General features: G+C 38.6%; 1 protein-coding gene across 6 annotated transcripts in view; it reads left to right on the top strand.

Annotated features, from left to right (window-relative positions):
• Positions 1-25,921, top strand: part of abcc8 (ATP-binding cassette, sub-family C (CFTR/MRP), member 8) — a 115,457-nt gene that overhangs the window by 59,970 nt on the left and 29,566 nt on the right. For all 6 annotated transcript variants that reach the window (XM_036151708.1, XM_036151735.1, XM_036151720.1 and 3 more), the window contains exons 18-22: positions 15,344-15,376; positions 18,767-18,805; positions 19,168-19,266; positions 24,493-24,577; positions 24,846-24,926. In XM_036151708.1, the coding sequence (XP_036007601.1) occupies positions 15,344-15,376; positions 18,767-18,805; positions 19,168-19,266; positions 24,493-24,577; positions 24,846-24,926 (337 nt within the window). The remainder of the gene's footprint in view (positions 1-15,343; positions 15,377-18,766; positions 18,806-19,167; positions 19,267-24,492; positions 24,578-24,845; positions 24,927-25,921) is intronic.

Below are 25,921 nucleotides of genomic sequence, written 5' to 3'. Positions count from 1 at the left end.
TATTCAGCCAGCTGCTCCAAGGAAGAAAAACTAAATGGTTGCTCTTCCTGCAAATCATGAAATGTGCCCCATTTACCTTCTTCTCACCTTTAAAAACTTCTGCTGAACTATCGAATTGTGACATGCACAGAAAGTTCCCTTCATATATATATTTATATATATATATATATATATATATATATATATATATATATATATATATATATATAGTTGTATTTACCAGCCTCTCTTTTTTATTAGGTAGTGAAAATCATGGATTCATGTAACATAGAGCAGAAAATAATGCAATCATAAGCCAAAAACGGTGGAATCAGTAGTTTGATGCACTTTTTCTGACAGCTTGAATTCACTGGCACCTTAGTAATGGAAGAAAATAGATACTTTTATTAGTCAGGTTTCAAATGGTTAGTAATGATTATTATTATTTCTGCATTTAGAGTGAATTCTAGTATTACATCTTGTAATTTAAAGGCATTTTGTGTAACGTTACTTGTTTTTTTTAAACAATCTACTTGTTTAGTGGTTTCTGCGTTCCTTTTGTCGTGTTTATTTTGTCCTTTCCACCAGTGTAAGCTGCTCAATAACTCCATTTTACCGCTCTTCTCTCAGCTGCTTCCACTGAAGCCCTAATTGATTAAAATTCACCTGTTTCCAGTTCCAGGAATCACTTATCTGACTATACAAGTAAATCACAATAAATTGGAAAATCATTGTTGAAAAGTACATTTAGGTCAGTAATTCATTTCAAAAAGTCAAACTCTTGTTTTATAGATTCTTTATACACAGCAAGATATATTTCAAGCATTCGTTCTGTTAATTTTAAAGATTATAACTCACAAACAAAGAGGACCTACAATTGTGTTTATCTGAAAACTACAAATTTGAATTTAATTGGGATTTTAAAAAAGAAATATGAGTCTTTTGATATATCCATGTACTCTGGAGTATATACTGTCATTAACTAGTCAATGCTCTTTGTGGATACATTTGTATCAATATCTTGTGGAATGGTGTTGATTAACCTGTGGCTGTATTGAGATGCTGGGGAAGCCCAGGTTGCTTTAACAGTGGCTTTTAGAGTCCTTCATCTCATGTTCCTCTTTACATTAACCAGTTTAGGTTAGAGGAGTTTGCTGACCAACCCAGCATAGTCACACGATGGTCATTAAAGCCACCATCGGTATTTTTGTCAGTATGTGTGAGTTCCACATCCTGCTGTAAAATTAATTCAGCATCCTCATGAAGCTTGTGAGCAGAAGGAGCATGAAATGCTCCAGAAATTACTGGTAGATGGCAACGCTGCTGTAGGATTGATTAAAAAAAAAACAACCTCAGACCAACACCAGCAGATTATATGGTTCCTCAATTTATTACTGACTGTGAAAATGTCACACCAGACCTCAAGGAAATTGTGTTATGTGCCTCCAGACTGTGGGACCTTGATTTGAAAATCCAAATGCGAGTTTTACTTTCATCTGAGAGATGACTTTGGACCACTCAGCAACAGTCAAGTTATTTTTCTCCTTGACTCGGGAAAGAAAGGTTGGGTCTGGTGCAGAAGTGGTTTAATATAAGAAATGCTACAGTTGTGGTTTGTGTCCTGAAAATGCTTGGGTATGTTTTTCATGGGGCTGCAGAGTGGCGCAGCGGATAACGCTGTTGTCATGCAGCAAAAAAGTCCTGGGTTCTAATCGTACCCTTGCCCTGCTGGGTCTTTCTGCATGGAGTTTGCATGTTCTCCCTGTGCATGCGTGGGTTCTCTCCGGGTACTCCGGCTTCCTCCCACAGTCCAAAAAACATGACTGTTAGGTTAATTGGCATCTCTAAATTCTCCTTAGGTGTGAATGGTTGTTTGTCCCGTCTGTCTCTGTGTTGCCCTGGAACAGACTGGCCTGTCCAGGGTGAACCCCGCCTCTCGCCCATTGACAGCTTGAGATATGCACTGGCACTCCTCGCGACCCCATAAGGGACAGACGTGTTAGAAAATGGATGTTTTTCATGATTTGAGTTTTTTGTTTATGTTTTTTTAGAACTGATCATTCTCCACTCCATGCTCATCTCAGTCACCTCTCAGTATTATATTCAGCTCCACCTGGTACTCTGTCTATATGTACCTGCCTCACTCAGCCACGCCCTGCCAGAACGTTTCTCCCTTCTTGCTGCCTGCGTGTGCTTCTTTCCAGTGATTGTGTCGCTCAGCCTGCTCACCCCATGGACCTGTTCTCGCCTGCCCTCAGTAATATGCTTTACTGGTGCTTCTGTGCGCCGCCTGTTTCAAGTTGTTCCTGGGATTTCTCTGTCTCGCTCTGCCTCCGCTGGGGATTCATGGACACCGTCTGGTCAAGTCTGTCTCTGCTTGCAATTCTGGTATAAATTCCTGGACAGTTCTGCCTGCCTCAGTAATCCCCACTGTGTTTTAGCCTGTGCTATACCTACCTGTCATCTACACCTCTAAACTTTTTAAACGCAAATTAATTTTGTGTCCGGCTAGAATATCAGGTTCTCAGATATCCAGACCATGTTGGCTTTTGAAGCTTTCAAAACTATAGTTAAATACTGCACTACACACATGCTATTTTGCAAAGACTTATGTTGTTTAATCTCCCTGTGGAGGGTGTCAGTGACCATCTGCTGGAAAATTATCTAATAAAACAACCCAATAACTGAGTAGACCATAGCAAAAGATTTCTGGTATTAAAAACTTTTTTTCTTATCATTCATCCATCATTTATACCTATGTATCTGTACAGGGTCGCAGGGGGTTGGTGCCTATATCAGTCATTGGGCAAGAGGTGAGGTACATCCACCGTGGACAGGTGGCCAGTCTATCACAAGGCCACACAGAGACATACCTCACTCATACCTATGGGGAATATGGAGAGAGTAGTCAGCCTAATATGCATGTTTTTGGACTGTGGGGGAAGCCAGGGAATCTGGAGAGAACTCATGCATGCACAGGAAGAATCTGCAAACTCCATGCAGAAAGACCCAAAGTTGGGATTTGCAATGCAACTGCGCTACCAACTGTCCCACAGTTAAATAAGTTTTTTTTTTAATGTATTTTTGTATATAATTTTCTTGTCAGGGTTTACGTAGTTGAACCCGAGTTCAGCCACACACGGAACCACGTTTTAAGAGTCTTTATTGAGAGGGATGAGTAGTGGAGGTAGGAACCAGAGGACTGTACCAGACAGCAGCGGAGAGATGATGCAGATGGCTGGAGCTGGAGCAGGCAGACGTCGGGAGCACAGGCTGGCAGACGTTGGGAGGGCAGTAAGGACGAGGTACTGATGAGTAGGATGAGAGAAGGACGTTCTGGCGAGGACGAGCAGTCCGAGTAGGGTTTATGTAGGCAGAGTGGCTGGTGGAATCAGTTCCTTTTGATTACTGACGGCAGGTGGAGGTGATCAGAGGGGAGTGGAACCGGGCAGCATGGGAGGCAGAAAGTGCTGGAACTGTCCATGGTGAGACAGGCAAAAACTGAACCCTGACAGTTCTTATATTCTGAGAAACATACAGTAGATTGGGGTTTTTCATTAACTGTGAACCACAATCATCTAAATAAAAAAAAATAAATGTTTGAAACATATATCACTCCTACTTCAGCCAGATTCACCACGGCACCAGTCTTCTGTCAGAGCAGTTGACAAATCAGTCTTGTCATGCATCACTTTCTTCTGAATTTTCACCATAAAACTCTTAATCTATGCAAAGTAGACTTGTTTGGACTTGTTCCACATTTAAAACTGACAGGGAACAACCTTCAGATTTTGCGTCACACCATATTTAATTAAATTCCTGAGGGAATTGTATACTCCTTTGTACTATTTTAACTGACAGTCCTCTTGTTAGAGCCATGTTTCCTGTCAGCCAGGCAACTGCAACAACTGATTAAAGTCTGCAAATATTCTTTCATATCTGCAGCTGAATTTGCACGTTCAGAGTTATTCAGGTATTTGTTTTAAAGATTTTAATCACAGAGTGATTCTATTGTTTTGTTTCCCCCCTCTAAACTTGATCTACAATCCATCTCCGGTTTTGAACAAGACCCTACGCGATCTTTAGCTGATGTGCGACTTTCTAGGATAAAGTGATTGCTGGTACAGAACGATGAGAGGATTTACTGTGTTTTCTGTGTTGCCCTTGACTGAGCTGGTTTCCACACACACGTAGAGGCAGCCAGAGGTAACGAGATCATCTGTCGGTGCTGTGAGGAGAGTTGGACTCACACTGAGATGTCTAACAGGCGAGGGGAAATAAAAATGACAGTGAATGTCTGATCTGTCAAAACAAGTGGTTTTTAAAACAATATGGCTCACATGTTCCACTAGAAGACAAATACCTCCCACTGGGAAGCTTGTGTTCTCATTTTTGTTTTTTGTTTATTTGAGTTTTTGTGTTTCACATGGTTTAAAAACCCCAAAACAAACCAGAACAACAGGAAAACCCTTTATGGAGCTGGTGAGAGATTATTGTTATCTTCAGCGAAACCCCACTCAGAAAATAAGTAATTATTCCAAAAGCAACTGGAGAGACAGATAACGAATGCACTCAGCAACTAATACCTTAATTGCTAGAGAGCATTAAAATGTTGTGCCATGATGGCCTTATTTACATTTGGAGGAAGAAGGGGAAAACCAAGCCTGAAAGCCTCGTTGCGACAGTATTGTGTTGTGGGGCTATTTTTGCTACGAAAAGAACTGCTGGACTTCACAAAAACATGGCACCATGAGAAAAGAGTATGAGACAATCTTTAAGTTGATTCTCAAGACATCAACCAACAGATTAAAGCATCAGCACATAGGGATCTATGAAGAAGCCAATGAAACTAGGCACATGGCTAAATGAATACCAAAGTTAACTAAAGATGACAATTATTCTGGAGGAATGGGCTAAAACGGCCGCAAAGTATTGTTGTAAGCTTGTTTGAAGGATATCCATAATGCTTGACCTAAGTCACACAGTCTAAAAGGCAGTTCTACCAGACACTACATACATTTAAAAATCATTTCTCTCATTGTTCAGGTATTCAAATTAGCAATAAGTGAAATTTCATTATTTTGGATAAAAACACCTAAAAAATAGTAATGTGAAGAACTAAAGGCATCTTTTTAGATGGACATCACACACCATCTCCCTGTGTTGTTCTCCGGTCTCTTGTTTAGAAAGCCGGTCTGCAGACAGTGCTCAACAGCCCACCTAGTGGTGTAATTGTGCTTATTGATCCTTTAACAAAATAAAATGAATAATCCTAACTGACCCAAAACAGGAAACATTTATTTAATATATGTAAGTAAAACGGTTTATTTGTTTTTGGTATCTTTAGACTATTTCAGAAAAAGCTTGCATCTTGCTGCAGATGTGCATGCTGTTTTATTTTTTTATTTTTTTATTTATTTTTTTTTGGGGGGGGGGGGGGCTCAGTGTGACATAAACCAAGTGGACATTGACAAACAGAGTGCATTTAAATTAGCTCAGCTTAAAGTGACCTCATGTCTGCCCTGGAAGCTTCAACTGAGCCGGTCTTGTCAGCTCTCAGAATCCTGCAGCTATCAGTCTCCATTTGTCACACAGGTTTAGGGTTTCCTGGTCTAAGCTGTTGTTGGCAGCGATACTCACTCGCTCCCTGCCTTCAGCCGCACCAATGCCAGGGTCACGCTGGCACCACCTCTGATTTTGGGCTGGGTTAAATGTCCCGTCACCTGGATCGTGTGTCCTTGGGAGGCTTCGCCGCTGTCAACTCTCCTTGCATCTTGAGACACACATTGGGAGGAGTTTTGTTTTTGTGTTTCCGCCTCGCTTGCTGCTGTTATGCTGAGCTGTAGTCAGAAACATTGACGCCAAAGAACACTTGGATGAGGGGCTACATCTTAGAGAAAGAGTCTGGCTTTGAGCCCTCGTTGCCACATAAATAATGGAGAGCTTTCTCGTTATTCAGTGAAGAACTGAAAGCAGCTAAAACAAAGTGGCGAGATTAGAAACGTTAATAAAGCGAAAGGCAGTGGACGGTAAATAAGATGGGCTTTCGTCTGGCAGCGGGAGGATGTATTAGTAATCAGAGACTGAGTCTGCAAGGCTGTCAGGTCCATAATAATGCTTTCAATGAACTGTTTGGAAATCAGTTGTTATTGTTATCCGCTGTAACCCACCAGATAGATGTGTTCTATCTCCCAGGGCTCTATATGTTTGTTTAATTGACAATTTACCCACTAAAGGAACATGTATCATCCCAAGTGCTGTTCAGCGTCAGTAGCGGAGCTTTAAAGTACATGAGGTGAAAATACTCATTCTGAATTTTAACATTTGCTCTTGACATTTAAAAACAAATAGGTTTTTCAGTTGGGTGATAATTAAATATTTGGCCCTTGACAAATGCCAGTCCTCAACTACTACCTGAAAACATGTTTATCTGTGAATGAACATGGCAAGAATCCAGCCTGCTGACAAATAGGAGGAAACAATACTCTGGGGAGGACGGAAAAGCTGGCATTTTAGGTTATAACAGTGGACTTCGTCCATATTTAACCTATTCATCAGAAACGTGCAGATTAATTTTTTCATATTTTGCAAAGTGTTTTTTTTTTATCATTGGCTCTCTTTCTTTGGTCTTGAGCTGCTTTTTCTTGTATTTCTAGTCTAGTTTTTAGGTCTGATCCTTTTTTGCTGTCACATTGTTTCTCATCTTACCATGCAGTTTATCAAGGTACCGACACCAGACCATGTGAGGGTCTAAGGGAGACCTGACCGAAATAGCACACTATTAAAAGTTAGAAGTTAAAGGCCCATAAAGTACGTTTGTCACTTTTAATGTGCTCCTCATCTATAGAGTGAATGTGCATCAGGATGAACGGTGTAAAATTCAGTGTTCTACTGTGTAAGGACAACTACATTATTTATTTATTTTTGCTTTTATTTTATTAACTTGTTTTCTTTATTCTTTTCTGTGTTATTTGTTATTTATTTCACTTTTATTTATACAGGTTGTCTCACTAAGATCCAAGATCTCATCTAAAATAATATATTGTATTTGTAATGCAAAAGAGAGACCTGTTTTGATAAAGAAAGAGAAAAGGCAAATATTTAAATCATTCGACTCAAATTTAATAAGCTAATAAAATATGACCTTAAAACAACAGCAAATTGAACAGAAAGATTTCTCTATTTTTTCTTAAAATAATTTTCAATTGTTCCAGAGGAGTCAACATGGATGGATTCAAATCCTGCTGTAGATGGGGAGTAAGAGAATGCCTCCAATTATTAGTTAGGAAATGTAAAACAATGGTACATAGAATGAAATAAAAAAGTTACCTACTGATACTTTTTTTTAAGGAAAAGTACTCTACTCAACTCACAGGCTGTTTACTCAGAATTAGGACTGACTTAATGTTGTTTGAAGATATTTATCGGAACGGCTTGTAAATTGGTATTTTGTTTGTTAGGTTCTTATCCATTAACTTATTTTCTACATACCGAAATAATCCTGTTCAAGGTTATGGCAGATTCTTATTTTCAACGGTCAATGGGAAAGAAAAAAAACAAGAGAAGAAGAAAAAAAAGAAAAAAAGAGAAAAAAAGAAGAAAAAAGAAAGAAAAGAAGAAAAAAGGAAAGGAAAAGAAAATACCCTTTTCCCACCAAGTTGTGATCATGAGATCCTGAGAATGGAGACTGGAGCTGGACTGTCTATGTCACATGTAGAAGGATAAATAAGGCAGGAACAATCAAAGGATAACTTTGTCAATGAAAACGTACCAACGCATATATCTACAGGTTTATAGAGATGGCCAGTTGACCTGAGAATATAAGGTACAGTGATGAAGAAGAGATTTACACCCAGTTATGACTGAAAATGCTCCATGATAGGCAGCATCCAACACATGCAGAGAGGAGGCAGGTGCATTCATATAAACGACAATACAGCAATCTAACAGCGGCAGGAAGGTCATTAAGAAGAGATGCTGCCATGCAGCGAAAGAAATGCAGGATCTATTTCTGAAGAAAAACACATATTTGACATTCAGTCTCTCAATAGAGATTGAATGTCCTTGTTTTTTATGGGTTTTGAGAATTAGTGGAACTTTTTTGTTAGCAAACAACATTACCATTACCTTATCAGCATTATTAGCACTTCTCAGACAAAAAAGTCCAAATGAAGAAAGTAAAATGTAGACTGCAGGAATGAGAAGGTGTTTCAATTTTTTACATAAATCACTGCTGCACCCTATCCTGAAATTTACTGCAATTTACTGTGTTTTTTTTTTTCAAGCTGTATGCAAACGAAATTTTGTTTTGTACGCACCTTGTGCATTCAAAATGAGAAATGAGAGTTGCCAGAAGGAGTCTTAACAAGTTGACTAAATTTCTTTGGGTTATTTGAGCATTATGTAGTCTGAGACAAATAATAATCATGTTTCGCTTTCTACATGGCCACAGGACATCCATCCATCCATCCATCGTCTTCCGCTTATCCGGGGTCGGGTCGCGGGGGTAGCAGCTTCAGTAGGGAGGCCCAGACGTCCCTCTTCCCAGTCACTTGAGCCAGCTCCTCAGGGGGAATCCCAAGGCGTTCCCAGGCCAGCAGGGAGACATAGTCCCTCCAGCGTGTCCTGGGTCTTCCCCTGGGTCTCCTCTCGGTGGGACGTGCCCAGAAAACCTCACCAGGGAGGCGTCCAGGAGGCATCCTGACCAGATGCCCGAGCCACCTCAACTGGCTCCTCTCGACGTGGAGGAGCAGCGGCTCTACTCTGAGTCCTCCCCAGATGACTGAGCTCCTCACCCTATCTCTAAGGGAGAGCCCAGACACACTACGGAGAAATTTGCTCAAAGCTAATTTCTCCTCAGCAAGAGACGTATTAACTTACTACCTACTACACTACCAAACACTAGCCAAGCTATTCAGCTTTTTTCTTATCATAGGAAAAAAACTCACTCAATCTAGTTCTAAACTTATTTACAATAATGTGAACATTCTTGCTGTAAAAAATAATTCCTTGAGGTTTTTAGACAAATCTTGGCATAACTCAGAATGGTGTGCTGTGAATCCTTAGAAATTAGAAAGTGGATGAACATTATCCAAAGTTATGTCTTTAGAGAAGCCATGCACAGTAAACATGAAACTTGTTCATTCCCTCAGTTTGGAAACCGTTTTAAGCCTAAAATATTCCTATGCCAGACTTAATGGTTTTAGTGACAAGATTATCCTTATAGGGCTGCATAGTGGCACAGTGGGTAGCATTGTTGACTTGCAGCAAGAAAGTACTGGGTTCAAGTCCAACCCCCATGTTCTCCCTGTGCATGCGTGGGTTCTCCCCGGGTACTCCGGCTTCCTCCCACAGTCCAAAAACATGACTGTTAGGTTAATTGGCTTCTCTAAATTGTCCTTAGGTGTGAGTGTGTGCGTGAATGGTTGTTTGTCCTGTCTGTCTATGTGTTGCCCTGCGACAGATTGGCGACCTGTCCAGGGTGTACCTCGCCTCTCGCCCAGTGAACGCTGGAGATAGGCACCAGCAACCCCTGCGGGTCAGAAAATGGATAGATGGATGGATTCCCCTTATAATGATCGGGCGATGAACAGAAATGTATTCAAGTACATTTTATTTACATAGACCAAATTCACAACACATGTCATCTCAAGGCACTTTAAAAAATCGTTTCAGTCAAATCAACCAGACAGATTAATCAAAAGGTTTCCTATCTAAGGAAACGAAGCAAATTGCATCAACTCTTGCATCAAGTCTTGACATTCACTCCTCCTGAAAGAGCGTAGAGCCACAGTGGACAGTCGGCTGCATTGTCGATGGTTTTGCAACAATCCCTCATACTGAGCATGCATGAGGTGGTGAATAGGAGAACTTTCCTTTATAGGAAAAAAACCTCCAGCAGAACCAGGCTCAGTGTGAACGGCCATCTGCCTTGACCGACAGGGGTTAGAGAAGACAGCAGAGACATAAAAAGAGCACAGAAGCACACATTGATCTAGGAATACTTTCTATGTTAGAGGGTTAAGGCAGTTGACCGGCCCTCCCGGGTGGCATCACAGATGAACAGAATGCCAGGCCAGATGGATGTAGCTACCATGAAGAGAGAAAATAATAGTATGAATTAATTTATTATGACAATAAAGCAGTCTAACCTCTTGGAAGTAAAAAATAAAGAAATTGGGAGTTGTTGGAAACTTTTGCTCAATACGATTCTTTTTTAGTTAAGCCTTACCAACTCAATGAAATAAGATTATCAACACCGTCGTATGAACATTGAAAGCTATATACCACTGTTCTTTTGTTTCTTTCAACTAAATGCCTGAAAAAGTAACAAGCATCTTCTTGAGATATCATATCTGATAAATATGATCTACATTAAATTAAACTGTTTTATTTATAGGATTGTAGCATTTTCTATGGTTAGATCTAATCTATTAAACCTGCTCTGTGATTTGTGAAATTAATTTGCTGCCTTTCACAATCTGCTGCTTGAGCTGATGGTAAGAAACAGCCTCAAAGTTTCAGATAAAGTATCAAGTTTTAATGGAAAAATTGAAACAAAATTGAAGAAAGTTTGTTTACACCAAATGCTCCTTTAGTGTTGTAAACTTTCTTCTTCTGGTCGTATTTACAAATCATAGATCTTTGGTCTCTTCTGGACTTTAATGGCAGTTTGTGACTTTGCAGGGTCAAAATAATAATAGATTGCTGATGCAGCTGTGTCATTACATGATCAAATTCAAGCCTGGCTGAGTAATGTTGCTCTGTGTGATTTAGCTTTTTACGCTGTCCTGGACCAAGATGTAGTTATTTGTTAAATTATACATGAGAGTGGTCACTCAACATCGCTCATTTACACACAAACAATACTTCCTCTGCTCACTACTTTTTTCTGCTTCAAATAACAAATTGAGCAATGTTTTTCTGTGATTGCTGCTTCCTTAAAGTGTACCATTGTTTACAGCTCTAATTTACTTTCCAGCAGAGCCCTGCGTGTCTTAAAGTCTGTATTTGATAATGTCAAGACCTCCTAAAGAGACGTTGAGAGAAAAGCCACAGAAATATGATTATAAGATGTAAATACAAACATTAAAACATCATATGTCCAATCCATTTTTTACTCAAGGTTGGAATATAAGATAAGATAATAAATATATTTATTTTCCCAAAATGATGAAATTCTGGCTTGATAGTAGGAAAGACAAATAGATAGGGAAAAAAACGACATAAGGTTTATCCTATCATTTTTTATAGGGTTACAGACTGGAATATAGATTTAAATATACCCAAAGAAATATAATAGATTGTCCCCTTTTTCACAGTCTCAAAAACTCCTTAAGAAACAGTAAAATGTGATTAAAACAAAGACACTTCAGATATTTTACATTCTGCACACGTTTTATTCAACTCCTGCCGGTAAATAACGGAGGCGTAACGTTACACCTAATATTATAAAGTATGTAGTTCAGTTTGTGGTTAAGGGTTCTATCTACACTAATATTATACAGCAAAAAGGAAACAAATCAATTACTAGTTTCTTATCTTGTTTCAAAAAGAAAAGAAAATTAAAAGTTTGATCCATCATTAACATTCTTGTTATGAACATAGACCAACATATAAACATGTTTGTGCCATTTCAAAATTAGCTGAAGAAAGCTAAATAACTTATCCTAATTAAAAGAAGATGGAACAAAAAAATAAATTAAACACTGATTTGCATAGTCCGATCCAGTTTAAACTCCACGGGGTGCTTGTTAACAATCTAATTGCATTTTATTCAGTGTCTGGGGGTGTATTTAACAATATATGTTAAACCCTATGGGGTTTTTGCAAAGCCTGTCTGGCAAGCTGCAAACTAGTAGTTGCAAATTACAACTGATATTAAGGATATAAAACATTTGCACATACAAATAGGCACAAATATACTATTATAATATGGGGTCTTCAGAAATTTACCACATCTCTTGTGTAATGTGTTCAACGGTGATTAAAACGGCTAATTATGTCCTTTACCTCCGTGTTCTATTATTTCAAGCCTGTCTTGCATTAGTTTGGTGTGGAGTGCTTTACATAGCAGCTGCCTGATAAACACATTAATTAATTTAACACACATTAATTTAACATTAACATTAATTGTTCATGCACATTTGTTTCCACATGATTTTCCTCAGCTTTTAGTCTCAATAATTGTGATTTATTTCCCCCCATTACAACCCATGAATGACTCATTATATATTCCATATGCTTAACCAATGAAGCTGATTCTTAACACGTTTTAAATAAAGACTAGACATCACCTTGACGAGGGAACTACCATAGATTGCCCTTTAACCGCTCTAATCCATCCAACGACTGGTTTCAAACTGTGGGAATTACCTCTGAAGTTTATTTTCCCACCGCTGATTGAAAGTGGAAAGAAGGACTCCCTCACACAGTTTTCCTCTGAGATAACCCTTAATCCTTCATGTGTTGATTAAAGTAGATCACAAATCTCTTTCTAAGCTTCAATCAGGCATGAACATGATTAACATATCATTACAACGACCACAGGATGGAAAACAATCAGATGTTCCCGCCAGGCCAAGTGTTTTGTGGTGCTAAGAATTGATAATGTCATTGCCTGGAGTGGTTTTTACTTTTTCAAACTTGTTCATTTTATGAATAATATCAGGGACACTGATTTAAATATATATATATATATCATTAGTATTTAAATTTCTTCATAATACTATGTATTAATATTTAAATTTCCTATTTGAACCATCTACTTAGAGCGTAAATATTGATACAAAGCTTTGATCTTAAATAAGAGATTGCATTTGCATTCAGATTCTCTAGTCCTGCTTAGAGCCCTACAAGTCCCCATTGATGTGCACATAATCAGGACTTTATCAGTTTAGTCTCTACACTCCTCTCCAAAGCTAATAAAACAGCAAATACAGTTTTGGTATGCTGATAACATGTTTGACATCAGGAGATATTTAGTAGACAATAGCTCATATTTCAGCTTTTCCATCTTACATATTTGCCTCTTTCTTGACTCAGATAGTAGTCTAAACTTCACTAAAGACAGCGCAATAGTTCTTTCCATTACACCACCCTGAGTGTTATATTCTTGCAATAATAATAATAATTTCTGTGTGGGAGTGCATGTGTTTTTGTGCATTTATTGGTAGTGTAGAACTGCCACTCAGCCAAAAAAAGACCATTATCATGTAATAACATACTTTTGTTTGTTGAGAATATATAATTTTCAGGATATGTACAATATAGGGGCTGCACGGTAGGTAACTTGGTCCAAATCCCAGCCTGAAGTTTGTATGTTCTCCCTGGGTACTCCGGCTTCCTCCCACAGTCCAAAAACCTAAATGTTACTTTGAAAAGGTTGTGAAATAAAAAGATTAGATGGGCTGTGTTAGTTTTTGTCCAGGCGACACCCTGGATGTGTGACACACAAACCTCTGCATAGTGGTGCTCGGTAGACTTATATACTCATAGTTAATGCAAAGGAGCCCAGACACCAGTTGTCGTGAATAAAGTGAGCCATGACACCCAAAGTTATTGTTGCAAGCAGAAGTCCAATCATTTCATGTGAGAGGGACATAGGGAGGTTTCTCTAGCAGGCTTTACTTATATATATATATATATATACCACATAGGGTATCATGCTGTTGCTGTGGTTGAAATAGGACCCAATCGCAGAGTGTGGTAGTGGCAAGAAATTTATAATTTATTTTTGATAATAAAAGACTCACAAAAAATTATCAGGTAAAAAGTCTGCTTGCTGAAAATAAAAAAGTGTGTTTGAGGTCAAACAGCAGGGTAAGATAGAAAATGTCAGGAAACCTGAATACATAACAGAACATCAGGTAGAACAACGGAGAGCATGAAAACAGAAGAAGAAACCAGGAAGCCTAATCATACTGAGGAGAGGTGTGGTGATGGACATGAGCTCCAGGTGTGAGCAATCATGTGGGGATGAGAAACATTTGAAACTAATGGAGACATGAGGTGCGATAGACTGGCGACCTGTCCAGGATGTACCCCGCCTCTCGCCCACTGACAGCTGGAGATAGGCACCAGCACCCCTCGTAACCCCATGAGGGATAGATGTGTTAGAAAATGAAGGGATGGATGGAGACAGAGGAGCTGAAGGGAGGACTGCAATGAACAGAAACTGAAGAGGGAAAAATACAGGAAAGAAATCTAACAGAATACAAAATCCACATGAAACACAAGAATGAATTTGAATCTGCATTTAATATATGTTGTGTTTGCGCATTTCAACTGCTCAAAGCTGGGCTATTAATCTATACCTTATTTATAAGATTTTATGAAGAGTTGGACTGAGAATTTGTTGATCATCCGACTATTTTTTTTCTGATTTTGTTTTAATTGAACATACTGGTTAAAAGGTTAAAAGCAGGATTAGTTTGTTTTCTTTCATCAGTTTTCATAGACGTTAAACGTTGTTTTTATCTGTGGGTTTCTGCTGGGTATTATTCTGTATTATTCTGTATTTCACGGCCTCTCACGTGTATAGAATTGAAGATGGCTGAATAATAATAGTTTGACTTGTACAGAAATGTAATAGTTGTTTAGCTACAGTAAGCCCCATCTTCCCTGTTCAATTAAAAGCTGCAAGGTTCTGTATTGTTTATGAAGTACTTTCCTTATATAGGCAAAATAAATCTTTGGATTATTTTGTCCCACTCTGAGAAATAACCTTTCGGAGCCCTTTCATTTCTACCTTGTATTATTTAATTGTACAATGTCCCTGTTGTAATGTTTTTGGTTGTTTGCTTTTGTTGTTGATCTAATTTCTAAGATCTAAGTTTAATGGAAAATTCCTGTTTGTGAATATAACCAAATGTTTTTCCAGTCATTTCCTTTTCTTTCTTCTCACACAGCACGTAACAGCTGTGTTTTTACATGTTCCAGAGTAAACTATCAGGGCTTCTTAAATGTCAGCCATCCACCCCCCTCCCCTCCCCCCCCCCCACACACACACACACACACACACTACGGTTGTGTGTTACTGTAGCTGCTGCAGTAAAATCATCCTTCACCCTCCAGTCGTCCTCAGATGTTACTGAAGTCACAAGTACACAAGGTGTCAACTGAACACACCTAAAAATACACCGCCGCTTCCACTGAGCATGTGCCAACCCCCGTGTGTGCGTGCGTACAGTACATGCTGAGTTATAAATTAGTCAGGAGAAAACTATGTGCATATGTCGAGCTACATGAATAGTAACAGTTTCCACTTGTCCCTTTGGATTTCTTTCCAAACTCTAATAAACCAAACAACACTGACAGCATTAATCAGGTCTAACTTGTTGTTGTTGTTGTTATTTTTTTACAGTATGCCCGTCCTTGAATCTGAAAGAGATGAAAGGTAAGCCAGACCCACCAAACCCAAACATGTAAGGCAACACTGAGGTGTATTTATAGTTTAGGGCCGTAGAGAACATTTTCTGCAGCTCTCAGGCTGATTCAAATGCACTCAAAAATATATTTGCAGATTATTATTGGAAATGGTCAGCTTGTGCTATTTCCCGTCCTGTTAACAGAAAAGCATAACAAAGGTACAAATATGACTGTTTGGAAAATGTGTGTATCATAAACAGTCTATATGTCCCTTGCTTCCTCTGTATTTATGATGTTCATTAACTAATGTTCTCTGACAAACCTCTAAGGCCAACACAGACCAGTTGGGTTTATACTGATATTGAATTGCACACAGATGGCATCTATTTATTAATTAGGTGACCTCTGAAGCCAATTGGATGCACTTCATTTTATCTAGGGTATCTTATGGGGTTGTGCTTTTTTAGTGTTGATGACCACTCCGAGCACTTTGTAATACTACAGGTCCCAGAGCCAGAACCCTGTCTGAAAAATATTTGATTTTGTGTATTATCCGAGGCATATTTGTCATTATTTCCAATACAATATAAAGTTGTGTATGTGTTCACACAAAAATGAGAAGTTTTAGATTAAAAACATTAGAAAGCAAGGCAAGGCACATTTATTTGTATAGCACATTTCAGTACAGAGACAATGCAAAGTTCTTTACATGATTAAAATACAGAAAAAAACAGAATAAAAGCAAGTAGGAATAAAATGTGGAAACAAAACAAAACATGGAAAAATAGAAACTAAAAGCAAACATTTAAGAACAGTTGGACTATAAAGTGGAACTAATATTGTTTCAGTAAAACAGTTTAACTGGAAAGCAGAACCTTTGGAGATGTGTGTGTATTTTAAAATGAATGTTTCCATTTTTTTAAGGTTTAAATTTAGATTCTCTTAACTGCTGAAGTATGAGAGGACATTTAAATGTGATGAATTACTTTAGAAGTGAGAATTTTCACTGAAAGTTTAAACAATTGCATATACAAATGTTCCGGAGGAGTTTACTCAGTCTCTCACATCTACCTATCTATCTATCTATCTATCTATCTATCTATCTATCTATCTATCTATCTATCTATCTATCTATCTATCTATCTATCTATCTATCTATCTATCTATCTATCTATCTATCTATCTATCTATCTATCTATCTATCTATCTATCTATCTATCTGTCTGTCTGTCTGTCTGTCTGTCTGTCTGTGTATATATATATATATATATATATATATATATATATATATATATATATATATATATATATATATATATATATATATATATATTTCTAGAGACAGAGATGTGACAGACTGAGTAGACCCCTCCAAAACATTTGTACGTATATATGTATGTATGTATGTATAAGGTATACGCCAGAGGCTGCACAATATAAACCTGTCATTGTAATATCATCATTGAATGTCGCATTGACAAAATAAGCAGTGATGTAGCCACATTTTGCTCAGTCCTCCCTCATTCATCATGCTCTCAATGCTCTCTGTGACCTTTAGCATCCCACACCCAACAGGCTGAATAAATCATTTAGACACAAACCATGAATGGATCACAACTGGAATATATAATATGATGCAAATATTTCCCTGCAAATAGCTTCAATGACTATTCCAACACGCTGAGGTTGTAATATTTTTCTGAGATATAGTAGAAGAGATATAATTATGGATGATAATTACATTAATTACAATCAAAGTACTGATTTTATACACCTTTTTGCATTTTAATTAAAATTAAAAAAAGGGTTATTTTTTTCCAGATAGGAAAAATATTTTCTATTGTTGTTTATCTTCTATTCAACAATTAAAACCAGTACCACTGAAATGGGCATGTTGATCTGCTAGCAAGTCATTTTTAAAATGGGTTATACCTTGTTTGTTTGTTCCTCAGATACGCTGTCTCACAGACAGATTTTAATTGCTTTTTACACAACAGAAATTGGAAATATCAGACAGACAAGCTGAGTATTAAATCTTAATTTAATTTAAGATTGGTAGAAGAGAATAAACAAGCAACAAACAAGTAAGTAGAATCTGAATTAAAAGCATCAGCAAATTGGACTTGTTCCGTAACTTGGTGGTGAACGGACGGAGAGCGGGTCTGTCGACGATGACGTTTGGAGTAGTCACGGAGAATGTGGAACTGTTCTCATTAAGTAAACTAATAGCGTAGTTGCTCTGTTGGTCAGATGTGCGCGTATGTGAACAGAACGGAGCAGTCAGGGAGGATGTGGAATCTGGGGGTTCGTCCTCGACGCGGCTGTCCCAGATTCGACTCCGGCCATTGGACCTTAGCCGCATGTCTTAGCCCCTTTCCTGTCACTCTGGTTTAATTAAAGGACATTAGTGGCAAAGAAATGTCAACAAATAAATCTAAGTCACTGAGATGCACCTATTAATAAAAAGTTCAGCACCTTTAAACCATAGCAGTAGGACTAGATCAAAATCATATCACAGTGAACATCATCACAAGATTATCCAATAACTCAAAGAATAATTTTCCTGAATTACTCACTGCAAAAAGGGAACTAAAAGTAAGTAAAATGTTCTCAAAATTTGTATATTTTCCCTTGATTTGAGCAGCTAAATAATATTATTTTCCAGTGGAATGAGTATTTTTACCCCTAAAATAAGATAATTAGATATCCTGCACTTGAAATAAGATAATGGTGATGAAATGTTCTTATTTGTATTATTTTTAGCTATTTATTTTAGCTGCTCAAATCAAGGAAAAATACACTCATTTCCCAAAAAATTTTACTTACTTTTAGTTCCCTTTTTGCAGTGCTGGAGCAGGGTCAATTTTTTGTTGTTGTTTTTTTTACTGCACTGAGCTAAAATGTGCTGGGCTCATGAACCCGACATCCAGCTAATAGAAACACAGTTATCAGAAAGCCATGCTGGAAGGGAGGATAAAAAGGAAAAAAATAAACTCTCATGTCAACATGCAAGAATGCAGTATTTAACAGCAGGCAGCTGTTAAATACAGAAAACTGAATTTCTAATCTCATCTTTTGGATTCAGATCTGTTGAGAACTCCCTGAGTCCAGGCAGGTCGATGCTAATTTCCATATCAACAAATTACAGGAAGACGAACAGGATGAGGGCAAGACGGGGGCGTTGTTTTTAGGAAGGATCAGATTAATGTTAATGGTGGATGTGTTCATGTGGAGCAGAGGTCTGCCTGTTTGTTTTTGGGCCGCTGAGTACTGACATGATTACCATGGCGAGGAGAGAGAAAACTGCTCCGTGTGTGTTTGTTTTTTTGTTAATCATTGCAGAAACACAGTGAGGTCAATAATCTATTGTCTGCCTAATGTTTCGGCGTGGTCGTGTGTTTGACATTTCTCCCTGCAGTCCCACAGAAAAAGATGCAGCAGTGGACGAGGACATCAGGTGAGCCCAAACGTGACAGCCGGTCCTCATGGAGACGCATCATCATTAAAAGCTGAAAGCAGCACTCAGTCTTATCAGGAAATCCACCTGCTGTTCCCTCTGCATGCTTTCTTGGCCCTGACCCTAAGCTACATATTGACTGCACAAACACGCCACAGCCTCTAATGATCCCTGCACCACTCGTTAAAGGACTGGAGATGTCTTAAAGCGATGTCAACCTCTAAGGCTGACTAGTCCCTGTAAACAACTCCCCGACCTGAACGCATGTGTGAAACAGAAGACCTGTTTAGCAGTCAAATTTAGACACGGATAGATCGTTTTGTTTGTTTGATAACTCTGTGTTTGTGCTTAATCACTGGCAGGAAGAGAGGCCCTGTGGCCTACGCTTCCCAGAAGCCCTGGCTACTGAACACGTCAGTGATGGAGAACATTACCTTTGAGATGCCGATGATAAAAGCAAGGTAAGCCCGTACCTGCAAGTGGACCTTAAAAGCTGTGTATTTTTCAACTTTTTACCCCTTGACAGAACTGTGCATCAGAGGAGATTGTTCATTAAGTCCCCTGTGTGCATTAACTAAGCCAGTGGAGGAGTCCTGCAGCGTATTAGTCTTCATTATCCTAATTAGCCACAGCTTTTGTACATTTTATGCATTTATCAGTGAGTTAATTATAGAAAAAGCCAACGCTGTATACCAGCGCAGACACAAATTAGCAGAGCTGTTTTAAATGACAAACTTGGACACATTGCAGCTCAGCTTGTTACTTTAAAAAGATGTTATTTTTTGTTACATTTTTATTTATTTTTTTATTTTGTGGCACTAGTGCCATTTATTGAAAGTAGGCTGACAGGAAGCGGGGCTGAGAGGGGGGGAGGGGGATACATGCGGTAAAAGTTTACTTTGTAACTTTGGGAAAAATGTCAGAAAGGTGACCTGCTCATTGCAGGTTACCATTGTAAGATTGAAGTGTCTTACAGTGCTCGCAAAGCAGAGTTAAGGGAAACCTTTAAAAAAAAAGGTCTGGGCTCTGAGTTAGAGAGAGAGAGAGATTGTCTGTCCTGTTGCCCTGTGATGGATGGCAACCTGTCCAGGATGTACCTTGTCTCTCGACCAATGACAGTTGGAGACGTGGACCAGCCCTCCTCCTGTAAAACTGCATGCAGAAGCAGGAACAGACAATGGGTTGATGGCTGTACCCCAAAATGGTGGAGAATAAACAGACCAGCACCTTTCTTAAAATGTCTTTGTTCATGCAACAAAAAAAGACCCAAACTGTTTATGTAACAATTCCATACCTCACCATGTTGATGCAATACAACCTCTGATATTCACAAAAACCCAAGCAGGCGTGGAGTATAGGTTGTTACATCTGAACTTCCAAGGGTTTAGTCTGGAGTGTATCATAATTTTCAAATACCTTACCATTTTGCCTTTCTTCTCTGTCAGGCATTTAGAAACATTTTGATAAATATTAAAGGGGACCTATTATGCAATACCTCATCAGTTAGATTTTCCTTGGGGTGCACCTCTCCACACCCGTGCCCAATCAGTGCTTTTTGTGTCATTCTTCATCCATCGGATTAATTCATGATACCTGTCATTCAAAGTCACAGCTCTTGCAGCCAAGCTGTGCTGGCATGATTGTCACTCAAACATCTTAATTCCAACGGAGGAGCCAGACGATGACAACGATGACAAGAGAAGGGAGAATGGTAGCCGAACATGAAGTCATTTATTTAAAAAGATTTATTTGGTTTTGACTGGAGGTGAAAAAAGCAGATTAAGATTTTTAGACCGGAACAACAGGACTTAATCCAGTAGACAAGTGTTGGTGGACAGATTTATTTTTAACTAAAGTTTATTGTTGTGTTGTAATCCCCATTTCTAATGTGTACAAACCAAATATTTACCAGAAAATCCCAGAAAAAGCATAAAAAACCCAGAAAAAGCATCAAAAAGCTGCACAGAGTCAAGATCTGAGGTCAAGAGTTGTTTCTGTGAAAACAATATGAGGCTTAAAACATATGATTAATTTTAATATAGCAGTTTTACAGTATCATTTGTGCATGGAAATCTTACCCTCAGGGCAGCTGTTTTAACTTGTGCGGTTGCACTTCATCAATTAATCTGGTAATATAATCTTAGTGGGTTTTTGTCTCGGGGTTTTCTTAACACCTCTGATCACATTTAAACATTAGCATTAGAAACGCCCGATGTAGACTCATTAATTACTGCCTGAGAATTACCTATTACCCGTCAAGCCAGACGTTAAATGAAAAATTATTCTCTGTTGTCCCAGTATCCTCTACACTAAATTGAAAGAGCTGATCCCTGATTAAGTTAAAGCTACTTTTTGACCTGACAGTGAAACGCTTGGAGAGAGGGTGATTTGATTTTATAAAGGGGCTGTAATTCAACCGCCTCTCTTTAAATCAGTCCTGGCACAATTACACATGCGGTGAACACCTGTGTCTCCAAAATCACAAGACACAGCTTCAAAAGGACACACTTTAACCCACACTCATGAATTTTACAGCAATTGCTTGGTTTGAAACGCTGCTTTCTTGCCCTTACGGCAACAGGCTGGCTCTCTGCAGGACTAATGGACTCTTTATCAGTTTCCATTCCTTTCATGGCACACTAATGGCTCTGTGTGCTTTTTTTTTTTTGTTGTGGATTTGGTCTAAGAAACAAAGCCTCCTGTTGTTCCGCCTCCATCATCCTATCATGCTGTTTGGTTTATTTGGCAAAATGCAGACAATCCAACCGGCTCTGCAGCAGGTGTTTCCGCATCTTTGTGTTTCTTGTGACTATCATGTTCAATGCCAACAACGGTGTGCAACAAAGGGTTTGTGTAGCTTTGTGGATAAATTTCTGTTTGTAGTGCACACAAACACCTCAGAGATGACCTTTTACCTAAAAGAGCTGCTTTTCTCCTGGTCTCTTACACATGTTCCTGTTGGACCATCTAGTCAAAGCAACTGATATTCTCCAAAAATATGAAGCTCATACAGCTAAACCCAGACATTTGCATTCACCAAATAATAGACACATAACCTTATTTTTAATGATTTGTGACTGACATGATTTTTTTTTCTTTTTTTGTTGATAGTTACGTTATTTCTCTTTGACATTTGCCAGAATGATAAATATGATTGTTAGACTTCAAATTAGGCTGTAATGGAGTTTCTCATGCTTTTACTCTTGATATTTTTCCCTCTCATTTACCTTAGCATATTTTCTCCCTTGATTCCCCAGTGAGAGTAGAATTTGTGTTATGTATTTTTCCATTTATCTTTGTTTTGTGCGTTTATTTAGCTTGATTGAGTAGCTATAAATGTGGCGAATATTAATCCTAATTTCAACTAATAATAATAATTAGCTTTCGGTAGTTCTTTCAATTGTCTTTTGTTGAAGTGTAATCATCCTAGATTGATGTTGAATAATTTCTAATCATGAGAAATGGACAGAAATTGTTTTCTATTTCTTTTAATGTGGTACAGATTGCTTGAGATTTCATTCTGAGATAATAACACTGATCAATCTTTTGATAGATTATGAGACTAATGGGTTTGCAATGTTAAAACAATTTACCATAGCTTAAGTATGTTGGATGTTGCAGATCTTTATTAAGTAAAGATGCTCTTAATTGATCAGAACATCAGAATGGCCATCTGTGTCTGCTAACTCATGTAACGTTTTATATTAATTGAGTACTTCTTGCAATGCATCTATAGAAGTCCTAGCTCATTGTTTTTCTACAGAATTGACTGATTATTCTTGCTTTAGAAACAAAGCTGCTGTCCTAAAGCTAAAGCACGGATTTAATAATGCATTAGCAGCCCACGCAGTCCAGAACCTGAAATTTTTTTTTCCCCTTCATGGCATTATGTCATCTGCATATAACCTTCATAAGGCTCCAGCAATCAGAGCCATTTCACATTATACTGTATAAAGATGATTACATATAATAAACAATGTGGGCTTTGAGGTTTAGAGATGCCATTTTAAATTCAAATTATTTTAATGGACTGAATTTGTCGCTCCTCTGCATTCTGTGTGTGTTTGAAATTAACTCGATTGACCTCTTTATCTCGCTGCGGCTTCTTTTTCTTTCTGCTTTCGTCTCAGTTTTGGTTGTTTTCCGCATACCTAACAGCACCTGATATGTACAGTATCTCACAAAAGGGGAGTTAGCTGACACCCCTCACAATTTTGTCAATATTTTAAGATATATTTTAATGGAACAACAATGAAGACATGACACTTTGATACATTGTTGTCGGTGTACAGCTTGTGTAAATTAGCTTTCTCCTCAAAATAATTTAACACACAGCTATTAATGTCAAAACCACTGGCAACTAAAGTGAGAAGAAATGTCGATATTGTGCCGAAAGAGTCACTATTTTGTGTAGCCATTATTATTTTCCAGCACTACTTAACTTTCTTGGGCATTAAGTTTAATCCCCAATGAAGTCCTCTTCCATTCCTCCACGACAACATCATGGGTCTGGTGGATGTTCGAGACATTGCGCTCATCCACCTTCTTTCAGAAGAGTTGCTCAACAGGGTTTAGCTCTGGAAACATGCTTGGCAAGCACCTTTGCATTAAGTCTCTTTTAGCAAGGCAGTGGTCGTCTTGGAGCGTTTTTTGGGGTCGTTATCATGTTAATTAAACACTCTGTGGCCCAGTTCCCAAACGGAGAGGATGATCCTCTGCTTGAGTGTGTCACAGTGCATGGTGGCATTCATGGTTCCCTCAATGAACTGTAGCTCCCCACACTGGCACTCATCCACTCCCAAACCATGACACTCCCACTACCGTGCTTCACTGTCAGCAAGACACACTTGTCTTTGTATTCTTCACCTGGTTGCCGGCACACATGGTTGAGACCAGCTGAACCAAATAAGTAATGCATTTCTCTGTCTCATCAGGCCACAGGACATGGCTCCAGTAATCCTCATTTGTCTGATCGTCTCCAACAAGCTGTTTGCTTTTGCTTTCTTGTGCACCATGTGTAGAAGAGGCTTTCTTCTGGGACGACAGCCATGTACAACAATTGGATGTTGTGTGTTGTGAAGCTGTCCTGTAAACTGATGTTTGGTCCTGTCCGCTGTGCTGGAGTTCGGTGTTAGGGTGTTGGCAGCGTTCCTACTGCCTCGGCCATCTTTAAGTAGAGCAACAAGTCTCATTTGCAGATCCTCCGAGAGTTCTTTGCCAAGAGGTGTCATGTTGAACTTCCAGAGACTAGTATGAAAGAGTGTGAGAGCAACAACACCAGATTCAACATACCTGCTCCCCTGTCACACCTGACACCTTGCAACACAAACAAGTCACATACATCACACCAGGGATGGGTCATTAGACACAATTTAGACATTTGTCTTTAAGGCTGTACTCACTTTTGTTGCCAATATTTAGACAATAATTTTGCGGGGACTGCAAATATGCACTATTATACAAGCTGTACCCTGACTACTTTACATTGTATCAAAGGGTCATATCTTCAGTGTTCTCCCAGGAAAATAAACAACACCATATTTACAAAAAATGTGATGGGATGTTCCCACTTTTGTGAGATGCTGTAAAGCCTTTGAAATGACAGTGGCCAAAGCAAGAAAGAGCATGAACATTGTTTCTGTCTGCCCGCTGATCTCTGCCCTCATTTGTTTTCTGTCTGTTTGCAGATACAAAGCTGTCATCGAGGCCTGCTCCCTTCAGCCAGACATCGACATCCTTCCACAGGGGGACCAGACAGAGATCGGTGAGCGGGTCAGTACCACTTTGAAAGTTTCCTACATATTTTATAACTCTGCAACTTATTTTCTTATCATTGCTGTGCAGTGAGGAATTTGATGCTTCTGCTTGCATGGAGCTGGACTGACCTCATTTAGTCAAAGCACTGTGCAACTGGATGTTCATTTTCACGCACCGCTAATGAAGAGAATAAATCATCATCGCGTTCGTGTCTTTGGGGTTCAGATACACAGCATTACCAGAAGTCATTGTGTTGTTTGAATCGTCTCATCTCCTCTTGCAGGGCATCATCTTATCTGGAGGACAGAAGCAGCGCATCAGCGTGGCCAGAGCCCTATACCAGCAGACCCACGTGGTCTTTCTGGTGAGTCTGTGCAGACGCAGAGCAGCAGATTGTATCTAGAGAATCACTTTGGCTGATGGGTTTGATATATTTCAGTATTCACTCAGATGTGATTCTATTTCTGATGCTGTCCTGCACGACCAAAATAGCAGCGTTCTCCTTCAGCTCTGAGCAGATAACGCTAAAATGTCAAATCCTAATGTCTTTTGGGCATGTTTGTTTCATTTGACATAATTCTTTTACACAATCTATTTTTTTCTCTGTATTTTTTCATACAGGAAAGCTACATTAAGCTACTTTCTAATTACTCAGAAATAATGGAACAGCATAAACTGCCCACTAAAAACATAGTAACAGGATTCAGGAGCTCCAGAGTCAACATTTCAGGAAGTTTACCCACCAAGTAAAATTTTTTTTTTTTTTGCCCAAGTGAAACGCTATATATAGAATAATTAAACACATTTTCTTTCTTTTCTGAAAAATGTTCTGCTTAAAGCAAATGGAAACTTGACATTTGAGATAAGTTTACATCAGGCCAATACAATTGTTTTTATACAGCAAGGTGGGCTTTGTCTTTGAAAAAGATGTTTGATTAATACCTGCTTAAAGTCTCATTATAGTTTTATATAAGCCTTGTTGAAATGCATTCCTGCAGTAATTTTGCTGGTTTCCTGCATCTCATCCAGGTGACAATACAGTGCCTTTAAAAAATTATTCACATGCCTTGAGCTTTTTAATAAACGTACAATGTAGATCAGGGATGAGGAGGTGAATGGGTTTGAAGCAGAGTTAGGTTATTAAACAGTACCTGGGAGTTTTAACATCACACAATTCATTCTATGAATGCAAAATGCAGAAAATAAACATTAGAAAACGAGATTGGCAAACAGCAAAACCAACCTGAACATGGTTGTCCACCTTAACTGATGGCATTAATCAGAGAAGCAGACAAGAGTTCTGTAGTAACCTGTAGGTGGGAGAATCTGTCAAAGGACACTTAATATTTGTGCTTTCCA

This window comes from Fundulus heteroclitus, chromosome 2 (assembly GCF_011125445.2).
Source record: "Fundulus heteroclitus isolate FHET01 chromosome 2, MU-UCD_Fhet_4.1, whole genome shotgun sequence".
Taxonomy (NCBI): Eukaryota; Metazoa; Chordata; class Actinopteri; order Cyprinodontiformes; family Fundulidae; genus Fundulus; species Fundulus heteroclitus.
The sequence above is the reverse complement of the archived record's forward strand: the minus strand, read 5'-3'. Positions and strand labels throughout refer to the sequence as shown.